Below are 17,992 nucleotides of genomic sequence, written 5' to 3' on the forward strand. Positions count from 1 at the left end.
TATCCTGTTACATGGAGATGAAGAGAAGACAGCAATGTTTTGACTCTGTAGGAGCTTAGGAACAGACTTTATTTTTAAACAGATGGCTCATATACCTGTGGTAAAAGCTTTTTCAAATGAAAATAATTAAAAGCTTAAATGATTTTAAAATCAAGTGCTTGATAATGTACTAGTGTTGATAATCCTACCTTGTGCACGGCCTCTGTTAGTGAGGGATAAATTAAACATATGGAGCTCTGAAACGTAGGTTTGAGAACAATTATTTGTAGAGACGAACCTATGAACCATACAGCTTTTTGATCTATTTACTTGTGAGCGGATAGCTAGTTACTGAGTTTAAACTTCAGGTTACATGCAGCGTATCTTTTAGATTTGGGTTGGGAGATCAGTTTTGTTTCCTAATCTGTCCGTTTTGAGGACAGCATTCAGTTGGAAATGACTCCTGGGAAACCCTTAGGTTTTCTGCTCATGGCAGAAATTCCAGCGAGTCCTTGAGGAAGCCAACCTTCTCTTGGAAATGCATGCAAGTGTCGTTGGTACCATCTGACATGCACGTGCTGTTCTTTGCAGGTTTTGAGAACCTTGCTGCTGACTCCCGTGGGAGCCCACCTCACCAATGAATCTGTGTGTGAGATCATGCAGTCCTGCTTCCGCATATGCTTTGAAATGAGACTCAGCGGTAGGTTTATTTGTATTTCCACTGTGGTTACTCCTAAGAAATGATCTGGTTTCTTCAGCTAGTTCTATTACAGAACATGCAGACATGGAAAGCTGTCGAGCTTTATATTAGTGTGTCTTCTACAACTTCATGGAAAATTTGCTAGGAGTTGACTGTACAACTTTTGACTCCTTTTTTTCCCAGCTTTGTGGCGCCACCTTGTGATTATATTCCCATTTGCAGTAATGCAGTGTTGGAGCTGGTTTTAATAAATTTGCCGTAATCTCTGTAAACAAGACTTGGAGGGGAGTCTGCTTGAAGAAGCCTCTTGATAATATCACACTGAGTAATGACACCTGTGTTATTTGTTTTTGTCTTCGCAGAGTTATTGAGAAAATCTGCAGAGCACACTCTGGTCGACATGGTGCAGCTGCTCTTCACAAGGTAAACCTGCTTGTGTTTGCCTCAGCATTGCCGAGATGGCCCTCTAAGGACAGAAAGATTCCACGCTTCCACTTAAGAGCCCTCAGAAAAATCATCCAGAATGGTCATTATTTAGAGGTGGAAGGGGATGAAAGATTTGGCACTTTTCTCTTGGGCTGACCCTTTCAGACTGCAGGGAGAGTGAGGTGGAGAAGGTTGCATGGTTTAAGGTATTCTTTGAGGAGAGATGGACAGCTCAGTAATGAAGAGCTTTAGGATATGGAACCAGTTCTTTGAAGACAGAGAATGCAAACCTCACTTAAAAAAAAAAAAGTACTCTTAAAAATACAGTTCTCTTCAGGAGAGAGAGTAGTCATCAGGAGAGAGAATAGAAATGGTATTGAATAGTCCACATGTTGAATTCAAGCTGAGAGCTTTGATCTGATGTATCAAATAATTATAAATTCTTGAGGTCATATGTCTTCTGGACAAATGTTCTGCCTTTTTCAGCACCCTTCAGGTAATTATTAAGGTTACTTTTAAACTTGAGAAAGTTATTTAACCTCAAAACTGTTTTTCTGTCTAGTGAAGCAAACAGACTTTCTCTGAGTATCCTAAAAAGAAAACGTGCAGGTACAGAAATAGGAAAGGATTATAGTCAAACTGCTCCTGAGACACTCTTACAATCAGTTGTTTCCATTGCCACACAGTTTCATTGAATTCTCAGGTTTTGTTTCCTTTTTGCACTCTGTGTCATGCAAAGCAAGGGATGCATGTGGGGCAGAATCAAGTATTGTCAAAGAGGAGAGACCACATCACTTTTTCTCCAAATGTCTCTGTGATTTTCATGTAGTGCGTATTCCTTACTTGTTGTGTATCATCTCCTCTGTCCTTCGTGATAAGGCATCACCACCACCTGTGCCTATGGATATCAGGGTATAGAAGCAAGACAAAGGCACCAACTGCAGGGGTGGCTTGGATCCCAGTTTACTTTTTGCATATTGCCATCTTCTTTTCCAGAAAGAGAAACAGCCAAATAACATGTAAAGCAACCTCTCAACTAGCCCTGTTTTGTTTTTTTTTTCCATCAGCAGTTTTTTTGGCAGGACAAGAGAGTCTCTCATTGAGGAGAAAACCTGATTTTGGTTTTCTAGTAATCTGCAGCATGACCAGAAAGACTACTGTCTTTCCTTCTTTTTAATCCTAGAAAGCTTACGTATTTTGACTTGTTTTTTGTCTTTCAGGTTGCCTCAGTTTAAAGAAGAGCCTAAAAGCTACATGGGAGCTAATATGAAGAAGGTAAGACTCACCACTGTGCTGGCTGTTCCACTCTTGTCTCAGACTTGTGTTCATCTCTATATTGTTTGTTTTCACACGTGTGTTTCTTCATTCTCGCAAGTCCCTAGTTCACTGAAAGAGCATGTTTAACTTCATAAATGGACATAACTTCATTTAATTCTGTGGGATTGTGCACCCACTGTTCAGTAGTGAATCTTAACTATGCTGCTGCCTAGGTAAGTCAGTCTGAATTCTGGGAACAGCCATCAGCTGCTGTGGGTTAGAAAAAAAAAAAGCTGCTGTGGGTTTGTTCATCAATACTATCTCCATCTATGCAGTGTGTTTTTAGCATCTGGATTCAGTACGGTAGATACCATAAATGTGACCTCACATACTTATAAGTGTAATAGTTTCTCAGGTGGAGGGCGGTCCAATTGAGGAACTCCACATATACTAGTATACACATATATGCTTTATGTTCCATATATAGAATGTCAATACAGGTACAGGATTGTACTGTTAAGAGTAACAGGGTGGGGAAGAAGAGTGGTAGAGAAGAAATAGCCATCACCTTTGAGCTTAGCTTTATGTACTATTTATAGCATTGTAACTTTCACTTCTTTTTTTACGACTTACAAAAAGTGGCAGTGTTTTGTGACTGTACATTTCAGAGCAATTATGGCAGTATTTTGAGAGAGACTGAATGTTTACTTTTAGGAATCTGAAACTAGCTTGGAGCTCTAGTTCCTGTGTAGTAACCTAATGACATGATTGTTTGTTTCCCTTGCTGTGGGAGAAAAGTGACAAGATCTGTGCTGATGGTAGATTGGCCTAAGGAACGCTGACAGAGATCAGGTTAATGTACTGTGGGTATCAGAATTTGTCACAGTCTGTGTACAGAAGGTGTGTAATGTGAATTTATATTTAGAAAGGCTTCCCTTGTCAAGTGATGGCTGCTCCCAGCTCAGTAAAGTGATGTTCTTCCTTGTCTGGTCTGTGCAGTTACCTTGTACTGTCTACTTGCTGTGCATGCCAGGGGTCTTCCCAGCAGCCTAGCACTCTGCCAGGTTATTCGTCTCTTTTGAGTTTTTATTTTATTTTGTTTTGTTTAAACCATGCATTTGCCTATCTTTCACAGATCTCTTCATGTCTCCTCAACAAACTGGAACTAAGTAGTGGGGAACAGCCCAAAGCCCTGAACCAATTAGAGAGGGTATTGCTCTTTAAGAACCTGAAGGTCTCTCTCTCCCTTCTCCCTTCTTACCTTATTCCCTTCTTCCTTCTCTTGTAAACACCACGTGAGAGATAGTTATGTTGTGTGTAGCAAATCCCTCCACTCATTTGACACAGCATGGCTTTTGGGGAGAATGCATGCAGTGGTTGCTTTGCAGTGTTGTGGCTGCAGCTGGGGCAGGCTTGGGAGGGAGAGACCCTTGTTTTCTGCAGCACTCGATGTCTTGGTGAGTGCCATCTAAAACACTGCCATGGCTTCTTCTGAAGGAAGAGAGTGGGATGGGGTGGGCAAGATTTGAGACAGTGAAAACCTGAAGAAAAGAAACATACTAAACTGCAGATTGCTCTCTGAAGACGCAAATGTTGTGTGTCCTAGCTGTTGATCTTGATCATAGACGTAAGGGCGTACCTGAAGAGTCTCTTGGCTCAGAATGCTTTAGACAGCTTTACTCGAGGTGAATCTCTGAGCGTTGTTACTTGACACAGGGCCACAAGCTTCAATGCTCTCTAAAGTTTTTTGGTTTGGTTTGTTTTTGAGGAAACTGCTATAAATTTTCCATGTCTTCTGGCCATGTTTTTACTGACTTTAGAGCGATTCTCAGCAGAGTGTTTGCTAATGGGGGATGAGTGGGGCCAGACTGAACTATGATATGCAGTAGACTCTGTCAGCTCCCCTATAAAACTCTTCTAAAGAAATACTGTAGGCCTGCAGATGTTTTTAGACTGATCACAGAAGCCCCAGGAAACTAGCTTAGATGGGACGTTTCTCAGTTTTCCACATAAACCTAATGTAGCTTTAGTTCTTGTCTGCCCTAAATGCTATTCAATTCATAAGGAACCAAGCTGAATATTTAGAGGTATCTTTGCTACTTATTTGTCCTGTGTCTATACTCCAAGATAGTTTGTAAAGACAGTGTCTAGAGACTTGCAGATTTATGCAGTTACACAGAAGAAAAGACTAAGAAATGTTTCCCTTTGTAGTAGGCAGTATTGTAGCTAAACACTGTATTTTGAGGAACAGATCTTTGGGAGCAGATTGTGTTCAAGTTACCTGGTATAACATTAGTTGGTGCAGTACAGGCAGGTAGGTAAGTGAGATGACGAGTGCATCAGTGTGTCCAGGACTTGGATCATGGACTGCGTTCTCTCTGCATGCTTTTGTGTCTTGAACGCTACTTGATGTGCTGACCAGTTCCATGCTGCATCTAGAATGAGCTCATGTTTTAGTATAACCACTTTAGTTACTAATCATTGGCCCCTGCCCTTTTCTCTTGAGGCTTACAGTATCTTATGGAAAAACAAACGAGTGCAGGTAAGGTGGCTTGCAGAAAAATGGGATCTCATGGACCCTTTAAAAAAGAACCTTGTAGAGTTACATTTTTCACCTTCCTAGCTTTGAGATGGAGCTTTATTGTTAAAACCTCATCTACTAAAGGAAGCATTAGGAGTCTTGTAGCTTTTTTTTTTCTTCTTCTACCATTTTGTGTACACGTTTCTTTATGCAAAGGTAACTGAGATAAATGTAGTGGAATATATACTGAGTTTCAAGATGAACGAGCAATAGCTCTGAGCTCACTCTACTTTGATTTCTAAGGAATGCATTTTAAATACAAACTTCAATTATATATACTGTGAAGTACAAGCTTAATCTAATCTGAAGGACTCTGATAATTGTAAAATTAATGCAACTAAGATATGACTGAGCGTTAGAGAGGGAAGGACATTTTTAGATTATATTTAAAATTCATTTTACTAATGATCTAGTAAATTCTTTTAGTTGCAACCTTTAGTCAAGAACAAAATCTAAGGTTTAAAATCTCAGCCTGTTAACATGCAACTAAGCTTTCTAGCAAAATCAGGAAATGCCTTGGTATTGAAGGTAAAACAAGCATTAGAAATAATTCCTTTGGTCAAGGAGAAAGTGTAGAAGTTTTTTCACATGTTTATACTAACATAAAAAGCAAGAAATGGTGGCATTGTTATATTTTAATTTTAATACAAAGTATAGAATGAAAGATAGTACTTTTGTTGTCCTTTGATACGTGTATTGTTTTAGAATTCCCAAACGTGGAGTTGGTTAAAGAAACAGCCAATTGAAACTGGTATAACATTTCTATGAAGCTGTGCTTCTGAAAATTGTTCTAAGCTATGCAGCTGTCATTGTAGTTTGCTATCTCTTACTGACGGGAAATAGCAAAGGAAAAAAAAAAAGAGGGGGCTGAAGATATGGGAGGTAGCCCTAGGTAATCATAATAAAACAATACCAATTTGTGTAGGACGTGAAATACTTGATAGTTCAAGATGGAAAAAACCTACTTGGTAATCTCACCTGTCTATTAATTTGTCAATAAATAAATAATTTTACATACTTGTCTGAATGTTTTATAATTTGTTTAAATGTTTGGGATGGGGAAGAAAAAGTCTTTTTGCTTCCCTGAGTAAATAGTTTCCTGTCCATTTGAGGCTGTTGCGACTCCATCTCTAAAAAATAGCACAGCTTCATCAAAATGATGGCAGATGGGCGTATGGCCTTTATAACAAATCTCAAGAGGAAAAATCTTGGAGTTAGTACAAAGCATAGGACAGTCACTGAAAATGAGTATTGTGCCTGAGGACAAGCACTTTGTCAAGAAGGCTAATGTTGATCTGAGATTGTAGTTGGTGTTGTGTGAAAGGGGAGATCAGAAATGGGGGTCGGATTGTCAGACTGGACTTTCCAGTAGTGTGGTTCAAAAGTTATTTGTTTCTCAGGAGCAATGTCTGAGGGTAAAGGGAGTGGTACCGAGATGGTTAGCTCTGAGCAGTATCTTAGCTCTACTTTGATTCAAGTTTTTTTTTTTTTCTTCCCCCCCATTTTTATTAGCAAGTTGCTTTCTAGCTGGCAAATCATGACAACAGGATATAGTAGCTGCAAGCAAAGTCTGTTTTGAAATCATGTGGAACAGGCTTGGGTTTAACGTATAATGCTTCTAGGTTTCCTACATACTGGAAGCAGTTTGGTCCAATAAACTATGAACGTCTTCAGATTCCCTTTTATACTAAGAAGGGAGAAAATTAAATATGGCTATTTTTAGCATAGTTAGTAAGTAAAATAAAACTACCTTGTCTAATTAATAGCCTTTAATGAATAAAGATGTTGATAATATTTAAGGCTCGGAAAGATTTTAAAATGGAAAGTGAAACTAAGATGAAATATTGGGAATTGGAAGAATAAAAGACAGCAAGTATTTTACATAGCTCTATGAGCTAGTGGATAGGAAAGATAAGATAACAGACAATATTTCCGTGAAAGGATTGTGATCTATAAACCTTTTAAAGCATTTAAAATCTACAGAACTTCAGTTTTGACTGTGTGCTTGTCATGTAAGTGTTTGTTAGAAGCTGTCATTTAGAAGGAGATTCTTGCTGCAAAATTTGGAAGAAAGGCAAAGTGGTTCTGAATCTATTGTTAATTAACAAGCTCAAAGAAACTGTAACATTGCTAAAACTTAGGGATTAGTTGTCAAGCAAATAGAATTTGTGGTGCAAAGAAGTTACACAAACGGTTTACTGTACTGGGACATAACATTTTCAAAAGCCTTGTTTAAATGAGAAAAATGATAGGCCTTGTGCAGAGAGAGAATTCTAGATGGAAGAAGGAAAGAAACAGAAAAACATGAGCAGAATCTAGAAGGCTTATTGCTATTTAAGAGTAGTAGTAGCTGGAAGGAGTGAGGTTGCAGATAAAGGAGGAGGAGACTAAAGAATGCAGCTGTCTTCTAGAGAATAATAACCCAATACTAGGGATATAAGAAATAGATAAATTGTATTTTAGGTTATAATATTCTTAGAGATGATTTTACAAAGAAGAATACCAAGTAGAGACCAGTACTGAGACTTAGGAATGGATTCCATTGTATGCAAGGAACCTCCTCAGTGTTTAAATTTTTCACCCCCAAATTGAAGAGATCTGATAGCATCAGAAAAGTTGACTGCAGCTACTAAACCCAGGAGTAAGAAGCAGGCATTCCTGCGCTTAGAGCAGATTATTTTAGAAGGAAGCTGTTTTCAAACCCGCAGTTGCCATTGTCGATGTGACTAAATATTGTAATGGTGTTAGGAAGTTCTGGAAAGTCTGTACGTGCCTGCAATAACAGTGCACTGCAACAAGTGCCATACAGTCTGTGTTGCTCTTACTGTGGTTCTCATTTGCTCAGTTGAAGGTCTGCATAAGAACTAGTGGCAGTGTTCTGGTCAACAGGGAAGCTGAGGGTTAAGATAGACTTAGAACTGAAGAGGACAGATGACAAGAGATGAAAGCAGAACATGGTTTGTTTCTAAGCCGTTAAGATTGTATTTGCAATGTGTCATGCACCAGGAGTGAGTGAAATGCTGGCGAAACACTTCTTAATAGTGACAGAGATTACTGGAGGAAAGGAAACATGGCATTACTGTAAAGATGAAGAGTAAATTGAGACAAGTGACAGAGGTAGTATAGTAGCTACAGTAAATTTTCCATTGATTCAGACATGGAGTGTTGGCTAATATGTGGGTAGTAGGAAGTCAGGGGCTGGTTTGCATGATTTCGAGGTGCTGATAAATTTGTGCGATACATTTGAGTGCTGTTGCCTGACTTTGAGAGTTTTGAGACAGCCTTTGTGGGTTGGCTTGTGTACTCCATTGTGCTATGTGGTTTTGCTATACTGATATTCTTAATGGTTTATGGTTTTCAGTTGAAAATGAGAGCTGGAGGAATGAGCGAATCATCAAAATGGAAAAAGCAGAAGAGATCACCAAGACCTCCTCGACATGTAGCTAAGGTCTCACCTGCGACAGAACAACCAGCAGCCAATGCTAGTGCCATCGCAGGTAGGCTGAAATCTGTTTTCAGAGACAAGACAGCACCTGTTCCAGGGCTGTTTTGGAAATGTCTTTATTTAATTTCTCTTAACAAGTTGTTCTGCATTTGATTTTTTTAATTTTTTTTTTATTATTATTTTAGTTCTCAGTGACTGTCGCAATAAATATGTCTTAGCTTTTCGGGTCAAGGAGAAAAAGTTTGAAGGAGATGGATTACATATTGATGGAAGAAGGCACAGTCATGTGGCTAACATGACAGCATTTCTCTGCCTTCATTGTGCCTTACAGGAGTATTTTATAGGGAGGGGGAACGGGAACCTAGAGAGGTAGCCGAGGTTATGTGCAGGAGGAGGTTGTGTGGAGGAGATGGAGGGTGGAGAAGGTATGTGGAAGAGGCTGAGAACAAGAACACTGGAAAGAGGAGAGCTAAGAGAGTTGGAGCTGGGAAGAAAGTAGTGGCAAAAGTATTGTATAATAATGCAGTTGCCTGCAGTAGGAGATAGTTGATCTAAGTGACATATTCTTTCATGTATTCCTAAAGGGGGTGAGGGTGGAGGTGATGAAGGATGAGCAAAGTGTGACAGGGGAAGAGATACATGTGGAACTGTGGGATGTGCAGAGATCTAGGTATCAAGAATGGGTGAGTGATCAGATCTCTCGCTACAGGTGTAAGGATTGAAAGTATGCGCCCATAGTCCATGAAATTTGAATAAAAAGCATGGGACTATGCACATTAAGGGACAGAGAAATATGCGGTATACTTACAACTATTATGAGAAGAACAGAGGTTGTGATATGGTAAGAAGAAACTGAGAGTTACGTAGAAAAAAGTAGAGAGAGCAGCAGAAGTACCTGAAAAAGGTTTGTTTGCAGGAAACTGATGGGCATACACACAAGTCCTTTTGCATGTGCTTCCATTCAGCCTGCAGAAGTGGTGCAGTATATGACTAGTGCTGTGAGCTTGAGAATATAATGTTGGGGGACTTCCATATCCTATTGTTGTATAGAAGTAGACTAAATAGTTACAACCATTTTTAACCTCTCCTCTGGATAAATGAGTCCCTCTGACTGCAAAGTACTCTGTCTCTTATGCACTCTACGTTTTGATGGATCAGACATAAACATTAACGGTGAAAGGAAGCAGACGGGAAGCTTGAAACAATAGTTGTGTAAAATACGTATTTCTGACTCTTATTCCAACGTAGAACACTATTCAATATATTGTGAATGATTCCAAGTGCATTTCTACACAACAGCATGATTGCTGAAAACTAAGGAAGTAATGAGATAAAATTGCATCCAACTTAGACATCCAAATGAGAGCTTATCCCTACATAAATCATTATATATATGCTTTCACATAGGTGTTAAATTCCATTATAACTCCTATAACATTTTGGAGAGAAAGGTGAATAATGTTATAGGGCACATAATTAATGCTGATCTTGTAGAGCTAGGTAATGTATTAATTGTGCTTTTTATGTCAGAATTCTGTCTTAGCACGTGAAGAAGAGAAGATTACAAAATTGATTATGTATGCCATTTCATTTCTCAAAAATCAAGTAACATTCTGCTATTTAAGATATTTCCAAAAATCAAGTCATGAATAAAACATCCGACTGTGCAAAACTACACATTTTACGTGTAAATTTATAACATACCTCTGGTTTGTGCATTTACTTTGTTACCATGCCCTTCGTTATATCATCACCTTTTGAACATTTGGTTTATGTTTTAAGTTTTCCTGAAAACCAGAAGAGATGCAAATACGTGGGTTTTCCTCAAAAGAAAACTTATATTCTGGAAGAATTGTCTCACATGTAGAAATAATAAAAATACTCAGTGCATTGTTTTGGACTTGTTCGAATTCTATTGCAATTTCATTTCTTTAATGTGAATTAAAGAGATAGGTCTTGCCTTCCAATCGAAGTGTAAAAAATAGTTTAAAAAAATCACTGAAGGATTGACTGATGCTTGATGCAAATATTAAAGTGCTTGTGCCGTTGCATCAAAGTATAAAGTACACCTTTGGGGCTATTTTCTGATTTCTTCTCAGTTAGAGAAACCCTCTGCACCATTTGTTTAACTACATGAATTATCTTATTCTCTGAATCCGTTGGATTCCAAGTGATATGTTTTAATTTGGAGAACTGATAGTATCTCACCTATTCATCTATTTGATGCTTTAATCCCTAGCCAGAAAGGGCTTTGTCTAATTTCTTTATGTTAATACCTTATTATCTGAGATCATTTGTAGCACGTTGCTGTGATCAAAGTAAACCTTAGTTGTATTCAGTGTATGAACTGGGGGCTGAGGGAGAAAATTCTGCTGATCTTTTTGCTTCTGTTTCTCATCAGCAAGCGGAGTTACTTTCATAGATGCTCCTTCTCCCAGCTCCTCTGGAAGCTCAGAAAATGTTTCATCTGCAGTCAGCCCTTCTACAGACAGTGGTTTGGAAACATCCTCACAGACCACCTCCAAAGAAGACCTGACAGACTTGGATCAGGTCACTGCTTTGGGACTTCATGCAGGAATGCCTCCAAATGAGGCCAAAGTCACTGATAATCAAAACCAGCCAGAACTCCAGGTATGTGGTTGCTTATAAGAAGAGTTCCAACTCCCCACATAGTTAGTTGTGGGTTTAGTACAGTTACTCTATCAGAATAAACATCCTTTTGTATAAGTGATTTGTAACTTCACAAACATTCATATTTTTTTTCTTGAGACAATCCCCACTGACACAGAAATGATAACTGTGCAGCCCAGCAATGCACCTATGTATCTATGTATCTAATGCAACTAGTCGTATTTTTGCCAATATCATCAACCTTAATTAAGGAGAAAGTATTAGAGGGAAATATAGATGAAATCTTCAGGAGAATTCTTTTAGTTATCTTTGATGAAAAAAATTTCTTGTGTTTGTGGAAATTTAGTCTCATAACACAGAATTAAGTAAAATAGTTAAGAGCAAGATGGAAATAAAAGTTTTGGAAAGAGGGTGCTGCAGATTATCTAGATGTGCTCTTTTAAATTTTGCTTTCCTGCTTCTCTTCCACGAGTGACCTGTATAGTTTTAATAGCTCTGAATGAGCAGTGAGCAAATAAGCCTTTCTTTTAGCATACCTAGTGCCTTGTCTTGTTTTGCTTTTTTTCTTTCCTTCTCAAATGACTGATACCAATGAAGAATGAAAGTCTGAGGGAGGAGAAGATCCAGTCAGCCTCTGTCGAGTCTATTCCTGAGGTTCTAGAGGAGTGCACGTCTGTAGCAGAACATTCTGACTCTGCCTCAGTTCATGACATGGACTATGTAAATCCCCGAGGAGTACGTTTTACTCAGTCTTCCCAAAAAGAAGGTGAGAGGTGGGCAACGTTGCTGAAGTCCTTTCTCCTTTCCACTATTCTGTGTCACTTTCTGCCATGAGGGTGATAAATTCTTGTTCCTTAGTTGGTCTGTAATGATGTAATCTGTAACACTTGTTAGACATCAGCAAAAGCCGAGTTGTTAAGAGTACCAATGTGTCTCGCTTTCCTTTAGGAGCCGCGCTGGTCCCCTATGGACTGCCATGTATTAGAGAACTGTTCCGCTTTCTCATCTCGCTCACCAACCCTCTTGATCGCCACAACTCTGAGGTGATGATCCACATGGGGCTGCAGCTGCTAACTGTTGCCCTGGAGTCAGCTCCCATTGCAAACTGCCAGTCCCTCCTGGGGCTTGTGAAGGAAGAGTTATGCCGACACCTATTTCAAGTAAGTCTGGCTTGTGCTAACATGGGATATGGCACAGGGGAATTAGACACTAATTTGGATCAAGCAGTCTATTGGAATTCACTATTCAGAGGTTTGACAGATCTCAGTCTTCAAAGCTCTCTGCTGTATTGCCATGAGAGTTCTGAATTGCACCAGGGAAATGGTGATGTTGCAAAAATAAAGATGTTGTCACATGCCATTTTCTTTAGGCCAGGGCTGAGGAGGATGAAGCTGGTTGGAATGAACTGTAACTGGGGGATAACATCGTGTTTTGATGTAATTGATTTTGAGGTAATTATGGGTGCAAGTTGCTAGCTTAGTAAGTAGGCAGAACTTTTCTAGCTATTAATTGCACAAGAGCTGTCTTGGAGGCGGTTCTTCTCCCAGGTTACTTCTCCACAAAGAGAATCTGTGGAGTTAGCAAAAGAACAAAATCACAGTAGGAAAACAACGTTACCACAAGCAGAAAGGAATCAAGTATAACCATCCGCACTTACAAGGGGTGAGACCAGGAGGCTGAATAAGGGATTGATTTTGTTTTTTTGCAACACCTTTGCTATGGGAAACAACGTGTGGAAGTCAAGACAGTCATGGGTACTGTTAATCATGACACATAATGATTAGCCTTTGTAATTCATAAGAATTTTTTTGTTTCTTTAGCTACTGAGCGTTGAACGGCTCAATCTGTATGCAGCCTCCCTCAGGGTGTGCTTTCTTCTCTTTGAGAGCATGAGAGAGCATCTGAAATTCCAGCTGGAGGTGAGTTTTGAGTATCACTGGGTGCATAGTAATAGTGCCTTGGGCTCATTAACTGCGTATAGCTAGGCAGTCAGATGCAGTCTGAATATCAATTTACCTTTATATAAATGACTCAGTGGGTTATGGGTAGGCTATTTAGGACTTTTTTTGTTGTATAATAATGTCTTTGAGACTGGTACACTGCAGTCGCCCACCTTCATACCAGTTTTTCAGAATGGTAGATCCAGGTGCATTAAATGATAAAAATGTTTGAAACCTTTTTACAGACACCTTCAGAATGAGTCACCATTAAATATGGGATATGTCAGATCATGTGCGAAGACGAAGTTTGCATCTGTTTCTGTAGTCCTCAAAGCTATTCACTGTCCTGCTTTCCTTTTTCTTTCCTTAAACTGAGCTGCCCTGTGTTTCTGCCAGATGTACATCAAGAAACTGATGGAAATAATCACAGTGGAAAACCCAAAGATGCCGTATGAAATGAAGGAGATGGCTTTGGAATCCATTGTTCAGCTGTGGAGGATTCCCAGTTTCGTGACTGAGCTCTACATCAACTACGACTGTGACTACTACTGCGCCAACCTCTTCGAGGAGCTCACCAAGCTGCTCTCCAAGGTGCTGAACCCGCAGGGCTTGTCCTGCCGCCTCGCTGGGGCTGCTGGCCTCTGCATGGGCTGGGGGGACCTGGAGGGGACAGAGCAGGGGTAGGCAGAAGGGGAAGTCTGTAAGTCAGAGCATGTGAAGCGCAGAAGCAGAACTTGAGAATGGGAGTGGTTTAAAGATTTGGGGTGAGTGGTTTGTAGAGATGAAGAATGCTATTTAACATCTGGAAGCAGAGCAACAAAGAATAACCACTAGACTAATAATAACACAGCAAATAAGCCATTAAGTATATGCTAGAAAGCTTTGTGTGGAAATTTTAGGGTGTTTTGTTATATGCTTTAGGGTTCATGAAGCTGAAAGGGGAACATCTTCCCCCCATTATGGGGAGAGAGGCATGAAAGTTGTCTGATGCTTACATGTTTTGTTTCCCAGAATGCCTTTCCGGTTTCTGGACAGCTGTATACAGTCCATCTGCTGTCTATGGAAGCATTGCTGACGGTGATAGATAGCACAGAGGCACATTGCCAGGCCAAAGTGCTGAGTAACATACATCAACAAGAGAAGGAAGTTGCCAAACCCAGCCCAGAAACCATGAACAGCACCAAAGAAACAAACAATAGTAAGATTCCATTTCTTGATATTTTGATACTAAGCTTAATCTTGTGCAAAACCTGTGGATCTCATTTTGGTAATTCATGTATTAAGCTCCATAAATGTGTTGTCAGTCTTCCTGTTGCATGTTTTATAACTGCATACTGGTGTTTATAACCTTGCTATCAGAACAGGGCCTCGGATCTCATTTCTGTTCTGAATATCAAGGAGAGAGAGTCCTGTTCAAGAATGACATTACGCTTCTTCCCTTTCCAGAGCTTACCTGTTAGAGGATTTAGAAACCTCTTAACAATGGAACTCTTAACAATCTTAAGAAAAAAAAATCCCTTTTTTTGTTAATTTCAGAAAACAAAACATGTAATTTAAATCTTGTGTTGGTTATTGTCCAAAACAGCACGTGCTTTATCTTTCCTCTGAGGCAACGAAATTGCTAAGCTTGTCTTTGCTTCATATGTACTTGTGAATAAGAATAGTGTTTTTTTCTTTGGCCAGCAGCTTCTGTGACCTAGATTTATTTGTATCTATTTGAGCATTAGTGAGCAGAGCAGCTCTTGTAATTACTTTGTTCTTACTGTGGAGATGAGATGGATGTCTGCCATATTTGCTACTTCGCTGTTTATAACAATAGTGATAGTGATGAAACTAATTTGTCTTTCATCTATTGAGTGGAGAAGTGAAGTATCAAGTTCCTGAGTTAGCACCTACAATCCCCATCCCCCGGCACCTGTTCCATGTCTGTTTGTTTGAGTGAACAATGTGGCAGAAATAAAATTCAGAGAGATTAAAATGTGCACCTCATGGAGCTTTATATAAAGGCCGTGTCAAGACTGGCAGTCACAGCAGAAGGAGGGCATGCTGTGGAATTAATATAGACAAAATATTGAGGATACTGAGGAATCACAGTTACTGCAGGGAACTCCCTTGAATAAACACATATTCAATTTAGACTGGTCAGTTTCTTATTTCTTCCTTGGAAGATTTTTCTTTGGCTTATGTATTTGTGTGGCTTTTTGTGTTTTTTTTTTTAACTTCTACAGATAATGAGAGAGTGCTCAGTGAGGGAAAATCCTCCAGTGCGGTCTCAGAGCCAGGTGGGGCATGTCCTCCCACCAGTGGGTGCCTTATGGCTGACCAGATGAAGCAAGGCTGCATGGAACTGGAAGGAGGAAGCGAGACAGGTAATAGTCTCTGGGGGACCTTGATTCTCTGAGTGTATGTATTGAGAACAGTCCTGACATTTGCCTACTGGTTCTGCTATACCATAGACTGCTGTAGCTATTATGTGTTCGTAATTAGAAAGAAGTATGTGGTGAATATTTGCTTTATATTTGTGCTTTATAGGCCTACTAACAGTTTTCTTCTGGGAGGGGGTTAGATCTGTTGGGTCACTTTGGGGCAAAGTGTGTGAAATTCATCGCAGTACTGATACTTTAAGGTAGTCAAGGGCTCTTTCTGAGTAATGTAAGTAACCACAACATCCAGAAAATTAAATCTTGTGGATGTATGAAATTGTCCAGAACAAGAAGCTGCTGTGCAATTATGCTGCAGAAAATGTGGGTGGGAGATGCGTAGTGGCTGAATAGCAGGAGTGTGATTGTCATTTGTAGGGCAGCATATTTCAACAAGACTCCATGACTGAAACTTGTGATGGGACACAATAGTGGGCTGAGTGGTACTCTGGGGATAGGCTTGACTGTAATGACAATTTGTCCTTCTAGCTGAGAAGAGTGTCCCCAAGAAGCCTACTCGATTTTCTTGCATCCTTCCAAGCCCTCAGGAACTTATGCAGATTAAGAACAAAAAGAAGGTATGATTGAGAACATACTGCAAATGGATCGAGTGTTCTCCTTGTTTTCCATCTCATGGGGGCTTTGCATGACTGGTCATATCTCAGAAATCTTGAGTTCCAGTCTCTGCCGATAAGAATTAAACAGTCAATTACTGAAAATCCTGCTATACTTCAGGGACAGCATTGATTATTATCTGTTCTGGTTACTGAGATGCAAGAAGTGTTGGGGAGATTTTATGGCACAATTTGTAAGCTATGTGCATCTGACTTCAGGGTGGGAAAGTTGCTGGGTCTAGTTTTAATTTATGGGGATAATCAGCAAATTACATCAAAAAGGTCAGGTGGCCTACTCTTATCAAACCTGTCAATGGGGACCATATCAAGAGGCCAGTAATAGAAGTGACATTCTAGCTTGCTGATTCGTTTACTCCTGCGTTTGCTTTGTCGTGAGAATGACTGAAAAGATTGTCTTGATTAGACAAAGAATGATTTTGCCACAATGTTTGTTTGAGCCTTATTATTCCAAGCTACACTCTTAACTCTGTACATCTCTGACCAGAGATGGTCATGTTTTCTTAACTTATTTAAACAAAAATACTGAAGGAAGCACAACAGATCCCCTGCTGCTGGCATACTAGTTTGCTTTGTGATCCACTCTGACAGCCTCTGGATCTGAATGTAATTTAAGGCATCAATTTCTCTCTAGGAAGTTTACTGCAGTACTGAGGAGCTAGGTTCTTTACCTACAGGGCAGTGCTGCTGTCGGGTAATGCTGAGCCACAAGGCGCGTTAGGGGAAGTGCTTGTCAGCACAGTCTTCAGAGGAACTACTGAGTTTTGGCGTTAGCCAATTTCGAAGAAATTAATATTGATTCAGTTACTATTTCGTTTGTAACCCTTTGTTTTGCATTACATCTAGCTTTCAATGCAGCCTAGCTGTTGGATTTTGTGTGAAAGCCTATTGTTGAGGAAGGAGCTTGTGTAGTGCTTTCATTGTTCTAACCAAAAGCCTCTCTTAAGACTCCAGCTTTATTATATTGGAAAACAAGGTTAGAAGAAATCAAGAACATTGCCAGCGGCTGGTCCCAGCAGTAGCTGGGAGTTCTTTAAAGAAAGTTCCAGGTGCTTCTAGAAAAAAGACAGTGCCTTACGCTACAGCAGAGGGCAGAAGGACACTCGTAAATCTGTTAGTTTGCCCAGATGCTAAATCCTTTCCTGATGCTAAATCTGGTAATGATTTCATCCTGAGCATGTCAACAGAGCACACTAAACATTCAACTTCAGAAATGTTGATGCTGACATGGCACCAGCTTGTTCTGCTTCCTTTAACCTGTGAAGTACTGGAGGAAAAAAAAATCTGCTAAATAAAAGCAGAGAACAAATTATACATTGAATGGAAAGGTTTCTTGTATGTTTCCAAAAGCAATGACCAGAAGCTCAGAAGCATAGGACTGACATGATTATAAATGCAGTGTAAACTGCCAGCAGTCTAATTTCCTTTCAGACGGTCTTAAGAAATAAAACATGTTCTGTTGTTATGTGCTATGTAACAATAGAATACCCTCGGGGTTGTGTTACAGGATTTATTGCTGTACAAAAATGCTCCTAGTGTCATACAGTCCCCTCAGGCCTGTCATACTGGGGCAGCACATGGGTATTATTTTGTTACGCCCTCACAGGGTCCCTGTGCTCTCTGTGCTGTTTCAGGATCTGTGTGTTTCACTGCAATTTGAGGATGTTCACGCAGGTATGTTTGCAGGGAAGCAGAAAACAGAAGACTGGTTGCTTCTGAGTTACTGAGAACCCAGGGGAGCTAGTAGTCATGATGGTCACGAATTTAGTTCACTAGGTCATCACTAGCAGTTTGATCGTGATAGGAGCTAATGGGGAACTGACATTTATTCTGGCGCTTAGTAAAGTTCATACAGTTGTTTGTGCTTTTGGTTTTTTTGAACACCAACAGAATCTTCGGTTAACCTTTTCTCAGCCAGGTTTTTTATTACACAGACTGTGGTACTATCTAGTGTCTTAAAATAAGAATCAGGCAGGTAAGA

General features: G+C 39.8%; 1 protein-coding gene across 4 annotated transcripts in view; it reads left to right on the forward strand.

Annotated features, from left to right (window-relative positions):
- The window catches only part of GBF1 (golgi brefeldin A resistant guanine nucleotide exchange factor 1), a 102,510-nt gene that overhangs the window by 65,124 nt on the left and 19,394 nt on the right, over positions 1–17,992 (forward strand). For 3 of the 4 annotated variants that reach the window (XM_083844962.1, XM_083844963.1, XM_083844964.1), the window contains exons 6-17: positions 571–679; positions 1,042–1,102; positions 2,326–2,380; positions 8,305–8,440; positions 10,790–11,019; positions 11,617–11,785; positions 11,968–12,179; positions 12,840–12,938; positions 13,356–13,550; positions 13,971–14,157; positions 15,188–15,328; positions 15,869–15,957. In XM_083844962.1, the coding sequence (XP_083701088.1) occupies positions 571–679; positions 1,042–1,102; positions 2,326–2,380; positions 8,305–8,440; positions 10,790–11,019; positions 11,617–11,785; positions 11,968–12,179; positions 12,840–12,938; positions 13,356–13,550; positions 13,971–14,157; positions 15,188–15,328; positions 15,869–15,957 (1,683 nt within the window). Of the gene's footprint in view, positions 1–570; positions 680–1,041; positions 1,103–2,325; positions 2,381–3,497; positions 3,597–8,304; positions 8,441–10,789; positions 11,020–11,616; positions 11,786–11,967; positions 12,180–12,839; positions 12,939–13,355; positions 13,551–13,970; positions 14,158–15,187; positions 15,329–15,868; positions 15,958–17,992 lie in introns of all 4 variants that reach the window. The other variant, XM_083844965.1, reaches the window with a different exon arrangement.

Source organism: Anser anser (genome assembly GCF_964211835.1).
Source record: "Anser anser genome assembly, chromosome: 7".
Taxonomy (NCBI): Eukaryota; Metazoa; Chordata; class Aves; order Anseriformes; family Anatidae; genus Anser; species Anser anser.